This window comes from Labrus bergylta, chromosome 6 (genome assembly GCF_963930695.1).
Source record: "Labrus bergylta chromosome 6, fLabBer1.1, whole genome shotgun sequence".
NCBI lineage: Eukaryota > Metazoa > Chordata > Actinopteri > Labriformes > Labridae > Labrus > Labrus bergylta.
The window spans coordinates 12173576-12189178 of record NC_089200.1 but is presented as its reverse complement, the minus strand read 5'-3'; the positions used below and the strand labels follow the sequence as shown (position 1 = coordinate 12189178).

The following is a 15603-nucleotide window of genomic DNA, read 5'->3' as shown; positions in this document are numbered from 1 at the left end:
ACTGAGTAATCACACGAGTAAATATCAGAAGAAGTGCAGGGTATTGGGTAAAATGGCAAACAACAACAAAGACAGACATACAGCATACATGCTTTCTTTTTTGCTAACCAGGCACATTTTTGTTGAATTTTTAATGCATTGACCTAGTTTATTACAGAGGAATCTTAAACTATAATATTAGTCAAGATATAATTTTAACATTATACAAAACACTAGTTACAAACTGAATGCTTTACAAACTGTCTACAGCAGGAAACTCTAGCATCATCACCACAGGAATCAAATATCATAAGTATCAGAAACCCCATCAGAAGACGCGCCTGTCTTGTAACTGTGAGGCTGGAATATTATGTATTGGGTTGGGGTGGCGGGGGGCTGTGTCTGCTGTTTTGTCTACAGCGCCGTCACATTTTTTTAACCAGTTACTTCCACACCACTTCTTTCATTATGCTGATCTGTGAAGTGGAACGTAACGCTGGCAGAGTTGAGAGGTCAGGGGCTCCTGCTGCCTAGATACATACAGTCTAATATTAGAACGTTTCCTTGATTTGTTAGCAGCATCTCTCTGCTGACTCCAAAGCACATGGCAACAAGCCGGCCAATAGGATTTCAGGAGACTGCTAAGCCCCTCTCTCTGTATAGCAACAGTGGCATCCTTCCCTTATTTATTTATATAGGAGGGTTTTTTTTCCCACCGACTCATTCTCATGCTTCTGTCCCCCCACTGTGCTCTCAAACTGTGAAAAAGAGTTACGGTGTGAAGAGTGCTCCTGCTCTTCTACTTTTGCATTTCCTTTTAATGCATAATCTCTACAACTTCCATTTTTTAAATAGATTTTTTCATTGTATATATACAATTTTTTTTAAATACTTTTTTCATTCTGCACCCAGCAGTTTGGTGATTTATTTCCTTGTATTGCAGTGCATTGCATGCAAAAGTAAATAGAAAGAGGGACATGTCTTGGAAAAAAATCTAGGTTTTCATGAGGACTTGAAGTGTAACGATGAAGAGAAGAGGAAATATCCAGAGAATTGGCATCGTGGGAAAATGGGGCACTCTTGAGGGGGCGTACAAGAACCAAATGGAGTGGATCTTTAAAAGATGGAGGACACGAGAGGAGAGGCGGTACGGGATAGGAGGAGTGGGGGGGTGGAGGGACATAGGATGGCGTGAGGACCGAGGCCTGTGGTTGGTTTGATCTGAGCCACGTGTGCGTCCGGCCACGTCTCTTTGACGCTTCATGGATGTCGGTGAAATGTTGGTTTCCCTTGCTGCCCGGTCTCCTCTGTCTTGGCCCAGGTAGGTGCGTACTGTCCCGTCCTGCAGAGTTTGCTGATGATGTGTCTTTTTTACAGGCTCTTATCAAACCAGAAGTTGATTTTGGGAAAGTTGTGTGCATTTTTAGTCTTCATATCGCTTCGTCATTCCAAGCCTGGGATTGGGACGATGGAGAGCTCATAGGCGATGGGAAAATATGGCGTACATCAGCTGTCCCGTTCAATAACGGTCTACAACTACATTATTACCCAAAAAAACAAAACCAAAACAATTCAGATGACAGCCTCCATCACAAATATTCAGCATTGTTATTTGGATGGTAGATTGGCTATTCTATTGATGATCGATTCCAATTGCCTGGCATTCTGTGAAAGTAAAGCGCTGTGTGCAACTTACGCAATGGGACTATGGAGATTCCCAATTGCTTCTCACCAGTGTTTTCCTTCATGGATCCACCAATCCAGTGATCCTGCATAAACCAAGCGAACACAATTTATTTTGTTTTGGTAAAGTCATTATTACGACACACCAACAAAAATGTAAGAGGAAAAAATAACTAATGTTTTTTGTCCCAGATGAAAGTGTACTGGAAGTTTCTACACAAGATAAAATAGACTTATGTGATAATGACCTCAGGACTTTTTTAAAAAATGTTTCTAAATATCCATCGTAACTGGACACAATTCACAGTTAATATAGAGCTGTGAAGGCTTTCTTGCTGCGCACCATTCGGATTATTTGATGGTGACGCCATTTTCATTGGTGATCTGCAATTTTTCGTCACTCAGTAAATTCACAGAAAATTCAAATATTTTATGTTTCATAAAAACACACCAAAGTCTTCATCATCTGTAAACAATAATAATAGGTACGTTTAAGTTGTTAATTACCTGTTTTTTTTTTTTTTTATCAAATTAAAAAAAGACGAAATGTCTAAAATCATAAGTTGTATAATGATAAATGAGGTCACATTTTTCTGTAAATTAATGTCAGATAAACATGTTTACAGAAACAAAATAAATAATGCATCTCATTTCAACGCATTTTGATTTATATTAAGCGATTCATTTTTGTCACGTAAGGCAGCTAGACGATATTACAGCGTTGCATCCCTTCGCTAAGATATGAAATTATATGATATATAGAAGGGTAATAAAGCAATGACAAAAATTGAGTAGAAGATTTAAACTTAGGCTGAGCTCCATAAAGTATTTGCCATGTCACTGGTTTTATTATGACACTTTGCAGTTACTGTAAAAAAAAAAATACAGTGACCTCAAGGAAAAGAAATTCCTGTGAAATCCAGGAAATATCATATCTAATAATCTAATCTATACTTACTTATATATTTTATTTTACAATATTTTGATTTCATTGATTCAAAATTACACTCTTAACACTTGATTTGAATTTTTGTTCTTCTGATTATTATATTTCATTAGGCATTTAAAGTTCCCCAATAGTTGTATGAAAAATATAGGTTAATATCTTTTAAAGATACATTTTCACAGCCTGGATCGTGCTTGACATAACAAACCTCTGCCGTAAATCTGCACCTCTTGACCACAGAGAATTAAGACAGTGGATTAACAGGGACGCTAAGTGACGTTCTCGATACAGGTTTTTTTTTACTCTAATGGTACTCTAATTATTCATTATCCACATCACCTTGATGTGGTTCTGGTTGTACTGTTTTTTGTGATTTTTTTAAATTATGTGTGTATTTATTGTTTAACAACTGTGGATTGAGAAGAATTCATTCCTTTTATTATATGGTACTAGACTTATAAATGGATATTTACATAAATACTACAAAAAAACTCAGGCCATCTTAAAAATGGTAACACATGTTTCTTTATTCCTAAGCTCCTTTAAACATATCAGATAATTATGGTGTTAAATATTTTAGTATAAAAAATAGGACAGTAAGTGCCACAATAGGCAGAAAGTCTGAAACACAGAAGGGTAATATATATAGGATAATATAGCAGCGTTAAAAGACTAAAAATAGCTAAATATACAGTTGTGAGGAGTGCAGATTGTAACAAAGCTGTTATGCCACATGCTATCATTTCATGAAAGTTTTAAGTCCAATTGTACTAAACTAATTCATGCACTCTATATCTTTTTTTGTTTTAGGATTTCTAATATAAGATGATGGAGAAAATACATCAACATGCTTCAATCTGTCACTCTCCAGTGGGTTTACAGCTCAATGAGTATTGCTAAGGTTTCTGTGAAGCAGGCATTCAGCTTTGCTGTAACCACCTATGGTTGTTCCGGGTAGCTCACAGGTATGAATCCCTCTGGAATGACGGTGAAGCTGAGCAGCAAAAGAGTATAAGAAACTACCACTGTGTATAAAAGTGAAACCACAGAATCTACTGGCGATGTCATCGCTTTGCTCTGTGATGAGGGTATCCCAGGGGTTCAGGTTGAGGAACGCACTTTATCTCCACAACACAGGACAACCGTGAACTCTGCACAATCAGCCTCTCTGTCTTCAGCCATGAGTGCGACTGTGAGCTGATAGTATGTGATCAACAGCACCCTGGCACCTACCATCCTGCTGCTTCACCTCAATAAAACCTAGCGGGACTATTCAGTGTGAGTTATGAAAATGGCAGAGGAGGGTTTCCAGCTCAGAGGTTACGACAGCAACGACTGCGCTGAGGAACCCAAGTTTCAGCCAACTGATTTTCCCACATCATCACTAGCATCCCTCCATCTCAGGGATGATGATGTGGTCATCAAAGAGGTCACCAACCATATGATGGATAATCCTGAGCCCTTCTCTGTAGTTCCTGATACGATGTCATTACCACTTAACCAATCCCAACTAAAGAAAGACATATCAGTGGAGACTGGGTTTGAAGCTTCATCAGCAGTTCAGCAAGTTCAAGGTAAGATAGGGTACTGTTAAGGTACTTTTAATAATTTATTCTGCTATAAATTTGATAAGAATAGTTATATGTATATGACAAAAGACAAAGACGAATTGTTGAGTTCTAAATATTAGAAAATAGTATAAGTAAAGACATAAAAATATAAAAATTGTATCCTGTCATTTTACTAAAGCCAAAGGTGACATATTCAGATATCAGTTTGTTACCTTAAGTCTACAACCAAAGATATAAAAAGTACTGTGACAAATGTAAAGTCTTGGTGCTTTTCTTCAGAAACCCTAAGCAAGGATGTCTGGAATGTTTGCTTCAATAACTCCTTGACTGATTATTAAAGTAGTTCATAGTTCATTTTCTTTTGACTTTGTTTTAGCCCTTTAGAAAAATAATTTCAAAAACTCAAATTGTTTTTTTTGTTTTTTTTAATATAGCGGTTTCGACAGAGTTTCACTATGTCCGTAGGATGGGTTAATGAGTTTACTCCCTTTCTCATTTTACAATGACATACATATGATTCCTTAAGCATGCAGCTCCTTTTGCAGCAGTGATTAAATGTATCTGCTGGCATGCCATCACAAGTGCTGAAGGGATGATTTACATCAACTGCTAGCAGCATGCCTCTCACCACACACATACAGTGTATGTTTGCATAGCCACAGACTGGTAAACACAATCAATTCACACATAGATGCTTTTTAGGAAATGCCTGACGGACAGGTTCTCACCTTCCCCGCTTCCCTAGTGCCACATTAACACACACAAAGCCAATAAACAAAAACAGACACAGTGGCACATCAGCTCCAGCTCCCTTTAGGCCAACATGGCATCTCTCTGCAGACAGCTGTTGTTTGTTAGGCAAGACGAGGCATGGTGAGAAGAGGCAAGGCAAGGCGAGGTCGAGCACTGAGCAGCACTGAGTCTGGGTGAGTGTGCCTGATCGTTGAGGAGTGCCAGTTCTGGTATTTTAGGCAGTCAGACAGTGTCACCTGTCAGCAGACTAGTCTGGACAGAGTCTCCCACATGGTGCAAGACTAAGCAACACAACGAGTTCTCCCTCTGGAGCCTTTGTCATTGGGCCAGCAGTGTGTGCTGAGCAGCCACAAAGTGCAGATAGCCACAAACAGGCCGGCTTCATCTGACATCAGGAGTAACACTCTGGTGCTGTACGGTTGTTATTGCAGAGTTGTTTGAACCGGAGATGGGGCAAAACGACAGCGGGGCTCAGTCTTGTTCCCTGACAGCGATTCTGCAGGACCTCTCCTCCCCTGTTGATCATGATGTGTTTCCTGTCCCAAGAACTAACATCGCCAAGGAAGGAGGTACTGACCAGCATGTCTTTGTTCAACAGTTCATTTAGCAGACACTTTTACAATTCTGTTCTGCTCGTCATGAGCGTTATAAATGTCTTTATAAAAGCGTCTCAAATCTCACTTTGAGCCTGATCAGTAAAATTAAGATTGTTTAATAATTAACGAAAAACAATATGAGATTCCAATGGAAATGTTGTATTATCCATTGTTTTAAAGAGAAGAGACTCCTGCATACTAAGACTGGATATTCTTAAATTCTGTATTTGTAACCAACATTTTTGATTCCTTTGTGGTCAGACCTTCAATCCGAGAACAAAATAACCAAAGCTATGGCAGCATGTGGTTCCAGCTCTGATGAAAACCATCTATCAGAGGCAGAGTGGTACTGGGGAAATATCTCGAGGTATGATATATTTTCACAAGTATTGTAGATTCTTTTTTTGTACGCTTGCTAATGAAATACAACATTTTAATCCGGTATTGTTCATCTGAAACTTGTACATGTACATGTTATACTGAAACTGTGTGCTCTATGGTTGTCCAGAGAGGAAGTAAATGAGATTATGAGAAACACTCCTGATGGGACATTCCTGGTTCGAGATGCCTCCAGCAAGGTTAAGGGAGAATACACTCTTACACTAAGGTAACTGTCTTTAAGACTTATAAATTATATGCAAATCTCAAATTCCTCCATCAGGACATTGGGTAAAGTACAACTGTTTAAGTGCAGTATAGTATAAAGTCCTGAAGAAGTAAGTGTTTAAGTCTTTGACCTGCTAGAACCTAGTACAAATCACTGATGTTACCCCAAGCTCTTTTTAGCATTCAAATCAGAATTTTCCAATTTGCTTGTGCATGTCAATACATTGCTCATTGGGCTATATGGGAAATTGGGCTATATGTGGTTAAAAGAAACCACAATATTGTGGCTGTTGGTTGGTTGAACTGGGCATTAAAACAGGAAGTTAAAACTAGCAATAAAATAACATGGAAGACAGAAAACTTAGTTTTTACCATTTTAATGATACAGTATAAAAAAGTGTAAATTTAGACAATAAATCCAAGGTATTAGGGTTCCTATATGTATACTTGGGCTAAATGTATCAGCTACCATGATAAAATATCTTGATACCAAACAGTATAAAAAATAAATGATTGGAGCCTTGTTTGTGTTGTATTTTGAAGGGCTACCACTATCCCTAGAATCATTGGCTTCCAGAAATTGCAAGTAGCCAAAGAACTTGTTGGCTTAGCAAGTGTGAAATAGTTCCAAACAGATGACACTCAAGCTCCCTCCCTGAAGCCTGGGTAGCTCCCTTCTTGTTCCTAAGAGCAAAGTAGCCTCTAAGTGTGCATGCTGATGCATGACATAGCACCTAGAAACACAAAAATTTGACCCCCACTGGCTCAGCTGATCCCTTCTCGTCTCCTTAAGGCCTCTGTTACTACTGTTCCTCTTTGGAGAGATCTTGAACTTGGGGATTCTTTATCATGTACTTTCAATGACAGTTTGGACAGCTTTAAATGACAGTTACGCTTTGACCTTTGCAGAAAAGATGGCACAAACAGACTGATAAAGATCTTCCACCATGGGGCAAAGTATGGATTCTCTGAGCCACTGGCTTTTCCCTCATTGGTAGACCTGATTCAGTATTTCCAGAACAAGTCTCTGGCCCAGTACAACTCTAAACTGGACACACAGCTTCTCTACCCCCTATCTAGACACCAGCAGGTGGGTAAATGATGCTTCAAGCTATGTTAATTAACTATACACAAAGAGTGATTCTTTCAATTTATGTTTATTGTAGAGGTTTCATTGCTTGAGTTTTAATTATAATTCTGATCACCTTTATGTGGTACTGGCCAGAAATAGAAAGAGTTTAACACATAGAAATCGTCTTAAATGTCCACTCTTGTCTATGAAGCAGCAGGTTGTGATGGAAGTTGACATTGATGCAGTTGGGGAGCAACTGAGAAAACTTCAGGATCAATACAAAGAGAAGAGCAAAGAATATGACCATCTGTATGAGAAGTTTAACCAAACATCCCAGGTACAACAACATCCTCATCAGTGAAACCTCATTTCACTAAATTAACCAGTGGTTTTATTGGTTCAAAGTAGAACGTTTTTTAAGTAAATATTTGACTTCTGTTTGCTTTACCACAGTAGAGCCTTGACTGTAGGGGCTTGAAGGCCTTACGTCATGATATTTAATTTCCTCCTTCCACAGGAACTGCAGAGCAACAGGACAGCCATAGAGGCTTTCAGTGAAATCATTCGGATCTTTGAAGAGGAATGTGAAACACAAGAACGCTATAGCAAAGAATACATCGACATGTTCCTCACATTAGACAGCAATACAGAGACTGACAAGTATGATTCTTAATACCAACCCCTTCATTTTTTCATTCAGCATACCCATACTCAGAACAAATACGCAGACTGAATGTTTGTTGGAGTTCTCTTTCTTTCTCTTCTCCCTACTACAAGGATTCAAAACAATTCGGATGATCTGCAGTCAAGGGTGGAGGAGATCCATTGCAGCAAGAAGAAGTTAGAGGAGGAGCTGAGGAATAAGGCGCTAGCACACATGGAGGTCGACAGGAAGATGAACAGCTTGAAGCCGGACCTTGTGCAGCTCAGGAAGATCAGAGATCAATACCTGCTGTAAGCTCAAGTATTTTATGATCTAGATCTCAGAAGGACAGAAAGGAGAACAGTTTCCTATTCTTTGATATCCTGTAATTTCATTTAGCTTTCTCAAGATAGGTTTAGCAAAGATACAATTACATTAAATTAATCTTTACATGACAGATGATACAGCTATTATGTACTATTATGTAAACAGTCAGCTGTTCTGTTCCATGTTGCCACACCTGCTGATGTTGGTATGCTTAGTATGGGGCTTAATCATAAGCCTTATCCAATGACAAAAGTGTATTTTTAAGGGTGTTCTTTCTTGTTATCACTTAACTTGTGAAATTCTAATTCAGAAAGTATAAAACATTTAAATCTACTCTCTAGCTGTTTTTCTCCTACATCTTGTATGCCTAAACTCAGCAGAATTGGGGTTAAGTGGTGACACCAAGGACACTATTTTTGGTATTTCAACCAAAAATAGCATTTTTAGGCCAAATTTAATTCAAGAGTTAATTTAGAAAGATACACTAGTGGTGCTTGAAACATTTGAGTTTAGCAAAACAACACGGCCAACTAGCAAGACTTTGCTATATCCTCACATCGCCAAGCTTTATTTCTTCATCCTTTCTTGATAAACTGTGGTGAGCAACAGAGGGCAGCCTTGCCTTGCGTGCAGTTTGATGGTTAAACAGTCACCTCTCACTACATGTCCGTGTTCTGGCAAAGAGTCATGTGACCACTGCATATTCAAACAATAATTCAACGTTAACTGATGGTGAAGTTCCACAATCTTACAACAAAATCTCTCTGTTTTAGCTTTTTGAATTAACACAATGAAACAGAAGAACGTATATTTTAGCTCTTTGGGTGTGTTTAACATATATTTCAGTTTATTTTAATATGTTGTGTCCATGTTTCATGTTTCAGATGGCTCACACAGCAAGGCACTAAACAGAGCCAGATCAATGAATGGCTTGGTCTCAGGAATGAAGAAGAAGAGTGAGTGTTCATATTTATCCAGGTCAACTGAGATTATAGTATTTATATTAATATAGGATAATATTCATGAATCTTATTTGCTACTCATATTTGTTGTTGTTGCCACTAGCTAGAACCTGAAATATGTTTTTTTCTATGTGTACAGGTAATGTTTTATGTCTGTTAAGGATGCATGTACAAACTGACAAATGCAATGTGTGAAAAAAAAAGATAAAGTATGGCAATGAAGTATTAATCCAATATACCAACAGCCCTATGTTTTAGAATTTCAATACTAACTAAGAAAAATAATCTGGTCTAACTCTTCACCACAAAAACATCTCTTAGCCCGTACACCTTGGCAGACGATAGCCACCAGGAGGAGCAGAGTTGGTATGTTGGTGGTATGAGACGGAAAGAGGCAGAGGAACTACTGAGGGGGAGAAGAGACGGGACCTTTCTTATCAGAGACAGCCAGACTCAGAGAGGTTGCTTTGCCTGCTCTGTTGTGTGAGTAGCATCAGATAGTTTGCATTTTCAAATACTCATAATTTTGCCCCTTTCTAATCCCTATAATCCTACATTGTATGACTATTTATTTACTGATTCATCTATGTCTTATTGAAAATGATAGCTGTGCAGATAAAATGACACGTTTTCTTCCAATGCAGTGTGGAAGGGGATGTGAAGCACTGTGTGATCTACAGGACATCAACTGGATATGGCTTTGCTGAGCCCTACAACCACTACTCTTCGCTGAGAGAGCTGGTCCTCCACTATCGACACACATCCCTGATCCAACACAACCAGCAGCTGAATGTAACACTTGCCTGGCCTGCTCTCAGCCAGCAGCCCAGCTGAGACACACCAGCACGCCACTCTATAGGCGCTTTCCCAAAGCTTCACCGTACAAGCACTGAGGACGCACCAATATGGACACTGTTACCAGGCTCTAACAGAGCACCGGGTATGTGTTGTCACCTTCAAATAATTTTAAGAAATCACTTTGATCCCAATCCTTAACTGGTATGGTCACCACACCCACAAAAAGATGACCCAAAACAATCAGTTGAAAAGCGTTTCCACACTTGTTTTAGTTCTGATAAGTTAATAGTCCGTTTTGTTAGTTTCATACAAAGCTCCATTTTAAACTCCTGGCATAACTTTTTCAGCCAAGTCACAAAAAAGCTTACTCGTGATCTGTAGTTTGTTCACATAATTTGGAAAAAGTTATTGGTGTTACAGAATTCAGCTTTGAAAAAATGATCAAGCAGTTCAGAGATTGTAATGAACAACATGTCAACACTAGTGCTAGTTTCAGCATCTTTCCCATACCTGTGCTAGTGTCTAGGTAACAACATTTTAACAATGTAGTGGTTTATAATAATATCCGGGGTAGCAGTTAGGTTGCGTCCCATGTACGGAGGATATGGTCCTCCAGGCCCCAGGTTCGAGTCCGATCTGTGGCTCTTTTCCCCACATCATTTCCCACTCTCCCGATTTCCTACTTTATCCTGTCCAATCAAAAAAGGCATAAAAGGCCAAAAATGAATCTTAAAAAAATAATAATATCAGGAAAACACAAAATTTGAGTATCCCTCTTCCAGATTTTTTGTTTTATAGAAGTTATCCCTTCATAGAGACACAACGTTGTTTTCTTTCAAAAATTAAGGTGAAGTATTAATTCATGTTTAAGATGCAAATATCAGGTTTCAAACACTATCACATTTATGGTCTTTAAAATTGGTCATACATTTCTAAAAAGTGTTTTTTTTTCTCAAAAATATGCAAATTAAAGCTCTGTATCATGCTGTGCATCCAAAAGGACATAGTGCTCCAACACTATGTATTTCATAAGCTTTGAAAAATACTGACACGCGTCACTTTATGACAAATATAATCCATTCATATGGTGCAATTGTGGTTCTAAAGGTGCTTCTAGGAAACTAGATATGTGAATTATGGCCAGTGTCAACGTGATAGATACAGTGACACACAAGCACTATATCTAAAAGAAGAAAACCAATACACCACGCACAGAGAGGAGAGTGCAAAGGCTTGTGAAACTAAATTCATTGATGTCATTGGTTAGAAGTTTGATAGAACATTTATTTTCTTATTAAATGTAATCTTACAATTGTGCAATCTTACAATTTTCACAATTGCTTGTTCAGCATCAAAAGCCCTCAGGCCTTTATTCTGCACGTTTCTTCAGGACATGACAGATGAGACAAGATAGGATTTATTGGATTCTACCTCTAAAGTCTTGGGTCATTACAACCGCTTTCAAAATAAGTATTTTGTTGCAGATTATTTTTGTGGATAATAAAATAGACAATCATGGTATAACTTGTTTTATATAAGTATTGCTTTAAGCTAAATTGTACACAGCAGTGATACAGTATAGGACTAGATATTAATGTGAAACAACAGATATTAGGAACAGGCCAATACTTAAAGCCTTCCTGGGTGTTGACAACATGCAACTTTTGGAATATCAACCCCTAAAAAGCAGAATTATTGAAGTATATGTGAGGTATCATTCTGGCTCAGATCAATTTGAGTTGAGTCAGATAACTGTTTTAATTTCTCTATTTTATGTCTTGAGCCTGATGTAGATTAAAAATATGAAGTGAAATGAGTCGGATCATATGAAGAAATGTTCCTTTTTAAGTCATCATAATTTACTTTGTGTCACTTGAACATGAGTATGATGTTTGAAGTAAATGCTGATGCTCTGATGAAGCAGGTGTGTCTAACTTGGTACATGTCTACTTAATCATAAGTTCTTTAGTCTAGAGTACCCTCAGAGTTTCATCATAGAAGCTAATCACCCTTCTTTAACTAATTGTTTTGACATGAGAAGCTCTACATGTGTCTCTCACCTTAGATTAAATGTTCATGTGAAGCTTTTGATAGGGAATGTCACACAGGCCCTTCATTTTTATTATGTTGAAATAACTACGTTTTTTGTGATTGGCTAAACAGTAAAATTACCTTTACTGCTCTAAATTTGGAAGCATGTTAGCTAGCTGCCTCATAAGCTACTTGTTTGCCAGTTTCCAGCTATACTCGACCAAACTGGGTAAAGAGTATATTATTGTTACATGATAAAATTATGTGTTTGTTTAATGTTGGTACACTGTAACAAAAGAAACCTGAGAATATTTTTGATGGAAAATTACATCTATAAATAATAAATATCTCACTCTGAAAAAAAAAAATTGTTTACATTTAGGGCCTATTCATGTTCCCTCAGTCATGGATAGGTAAGCAGGGTCTCCTTTTACTAGTGAACTTTGTGAGTGGATTTCAGGAGATGCTTGCAGGTTAAAGTGAATCATTCAAACTATTTTTATAAGCTAAAATACAATTGTTGTTATATATGGAATTAAAACTTTTAATTCCATATGCCCATTATTGTCAGGCATATAACTATGTCATATTTAGTCACCGGTTTGGTTAAAAGGGTTTCCCTAAATGGCACTTCTGTCAGGTGTTCAAGGAGTTAAAATCTTAGACAGACGATAAATGGAGTTGGAACGATTGTGTCCAATTAAGTCTTGGTCGCTTTCTGTTGAAAGAGGAGCACTGACTAGAGTGGTAGTAAACGTAGAGTATGTGGGCATTGGCACTAAGATGGTACATAAATTCAAAATAAACAATCTTGATTTTTAAATGCAAAATAATGCAACTTTAAACATGCAATTATGAATCGTGATTAACCATTAAAAATGCGCGATTAATCACGTCTACATTTTATAATCGTTTAACAGCCCTAGTTCCTTCATAATGGTTTTCCATATTCTGTGAAGGTTTCTTATTTTGCTTTTACTCCATAAGTGGTGCTAAGAGCTGCAGTAGTTTTTTTTTTTTTTTTCAAAATGCACCTAATCAAGGTCGCCTGTCAGTCATATATGAGGAGTAAAACTTTGATGTCTTCTTTATTGTTAAAAATGCTAGGTGTGGTCTATTGTGCTTTTGACCACATGATACTTCAGAATAATGTTGCACAGTATTAAAAGTGTGAGGTGCAGCATTGCACAGGCTGTTAACAGAGTGCACCACATTTTGATCAGCTGTTAATGCTGTTATGTAAACATACTGGTGGACAAGAAGGATTACACTCAGTGTGTAGAGATAAGGATTATTTATCAGTAATTTATTTTAAAAGCAAATAGAATAATGTCAGGTAAGGTGACACATGACTCCTGGCCTCGGTCTTCACATGAGTGACGTTAGATCTTATGGGATACAAATTAAAAACTCTTATTTAATCATATAAGAGTGACTTGTCGTACAATAATCACGTATGGATGCACCTTAATCACTGTAATTCATGAAGGCATGTAGGTCTAGCATCTAAAACCAAATGATAGTCTTCTGTCCCTTCTATGTCACTTTTTTTGTTTTTATGTACCGAAAAGACTGAGAGCATAACTTTAACTGAAATATAAATGTATTTATTAATTTGAATTACACAGAATATATTTATATACTTATCCCGGTTAATTTTGTAGCAGAAACTTAGACAAGGTACATAGCTTGTGCACAAACAGACTACACCATTGCTTGGTGGCGTTTGGATTGAAAGCATACCATTTGCACAGAAGTATCTCATGTGAGGTGGAGATACTATGACTGTCTCCATTTACATCCAACCTGTTCCTGAAGCAGATGGACATGTGGTGGTGCTAACTATGGAGACGTTACTGATGAGATTGTTATGTCTTTGCACTGATAAAGCACAAAAAAAAAGTTTTTAAAAAGAAATTCTGACTATAATTAGCTGACCACCAAGTAGAATATATTCTTGTTAAGTCAAACATATTTGTAATGGTATACATGTGCACAATTGTTTTTTCTGTTTCCTCCTTTCTGTAACTTTAAATGTTTTATTATTGTGCTAACAAAAATGACATAAATTAGATACTGCAACCTCAACTTGTGTTAATACTGTTTTGTAGGAGAGTAATTGATGTCTCATAACATAAAAGATGTGTCATGGTCATGTAAAGTAGTTCTTCAAAATCCTCTACCTAATAAGAAATAATTACCAGAATACCTTTGCTGTTGTATAATAACAGAATTTCACACAGTTGTAGAATGATGTTGTGTTAAAAAAACAAAAACAAACTACAAGCAGAATGAAGTTTGACTTTCTCCGACTATTTATAGAAATGGGAGCCCAGGCAGAGGCTATCCTGGTAAGCTATTTAGCTAACCTGCTGACAGTTCAACATTGAAAATGTGAACTTTACACTCCATAAGACTAGGAGGCATCAAATAAACCGGAGGGTTTCTCCTTCTTGAGTGACACAGTCTGATATAATTTTGCACTAGAAACAAATGTTTTATGGCATGGAAGATTAATTCAGGCAAACCAGTGTATGCTGTTGTAATGAATGATATACTTTAATTTGCTTTTAGGCAGGACTACTTTACTGACTTTCTTGTAATTGCAGTCCATTTACCTGGGCTGATGAGATTGATAGTGAAAGATACTGGAGTTGCTGACAGCTGTTTAAGTTTGAAAAGATATGGCTCTGGACTTTAATAATACAGTGATGGTTAATGGTTAGAGTGTTTAGTGTACAGTGAAGGCTAGAGTTATGGATGGGCACTTGATATTGTCTAGCAAAATGTGTGGTAGCTTTATTTGCCTAACTCAATACTTACTAATTGCAATGTTTTGTAGGTTATATGTTGCTATACAGACATGGTTATGTTTGGGAACAAAGTTAGAAATAGCAAAGTAGAAGAACTGGTCTTACCTGAGGAAGTGTTTAAAAGTAAAGGTGGGTTTGATATTAAGTTATATATGGATCATTCCTAGTAAGTGAAGAAATGGTTATGTTGGAAAATGGTTCGTTGTAGATTAAAATAAGATGAGAAGAGAGAGGTTGGTTAGTAACTATTTATGTTCACCCAGTGCTTGGCAGCGGTTCGACAGCTTGAATATCTCCATCAACATTCTTCCATGCCATAAACATGGTGGCATCTAGTGGTAACATTTGTCAAAGAAAAACATTCAATAGTTCTGATTTCTCTAATCAGAAGATCATTATCAACTTTCTCAGTGTCTGAGAGGACTATCTAGATGATGAGCTCCTCATTTTGATAAAATACCTAACATGTCCCTGCATCACAATCATGTAATACTTGTTCAAATTATGTTTTGTAACTTTGGATTTTGTTTTGACCATTGTGGCTGTCTGGACCTGTCATTCTGCTTAGCTGCCCTTTGCTTCTAGCCTAATGCTGTGAGAAAATACTGTTATTGTGAATGTTGATTTACTGTATGGATTATGCAATGACTTTCGTCTGTTTTTGAAATAGCTTGTGTTTCTTTTAGGGGTCATATTAAAGGAAATTGGATAGTTACCATACATTTTTGTTGTTGTAAAACCTGACTACACCGACTTCACAACATCACTGTTCACATATGCACTTTGAGATCCCCAAATAAATTTGAGATGATCATTGAAAGAA

General features: G+C 37.3%; 1 protein-coding gene across 2 annotated transcripts; it reads left to right on the top strand.

The window, feature by feature from the left end:
• Window positions 1–321: 321 nt before the first annotated feature.
• Window positions 322–15603, top strand: LOC110001052 (phosphatidylinositol 3-kinase regulatory subunit gamma-like). Of its 2 annotated transcripts, none has more exons than XM_065955755.1 (12): window positions 322–1300; window positions 3419–4182; window positions 5364–5501; window positions 5790–5895; window positions 6037–6135; window positions 7044–7224; window positions 7418–7543; window positions 7724–7866; window positions 7984–8160; window positions 9061–9132; window positions 9460–9621; window positions 9783–15603. In XM_065955755.1, exons 2-12 carry the CDS (start codon window positions 3894–3896, stop codon window positions 9970–9972), a joined length of 1683 nt encoding a protein of 560 aa, XP_065811827.1. In that variant the 5' UTR covers window positions 322–1300; window positions 3419–3893; the 3' UTR covers window positions 9973–15603. The 2 variants fall into 2 exon arrangements, with proteins under 2 accessions (XP_065811827.1, XP_065811828.1); XM_065955756.1 differs by having other exon boundaries at window positions 323–1300; window positions 7421–7543.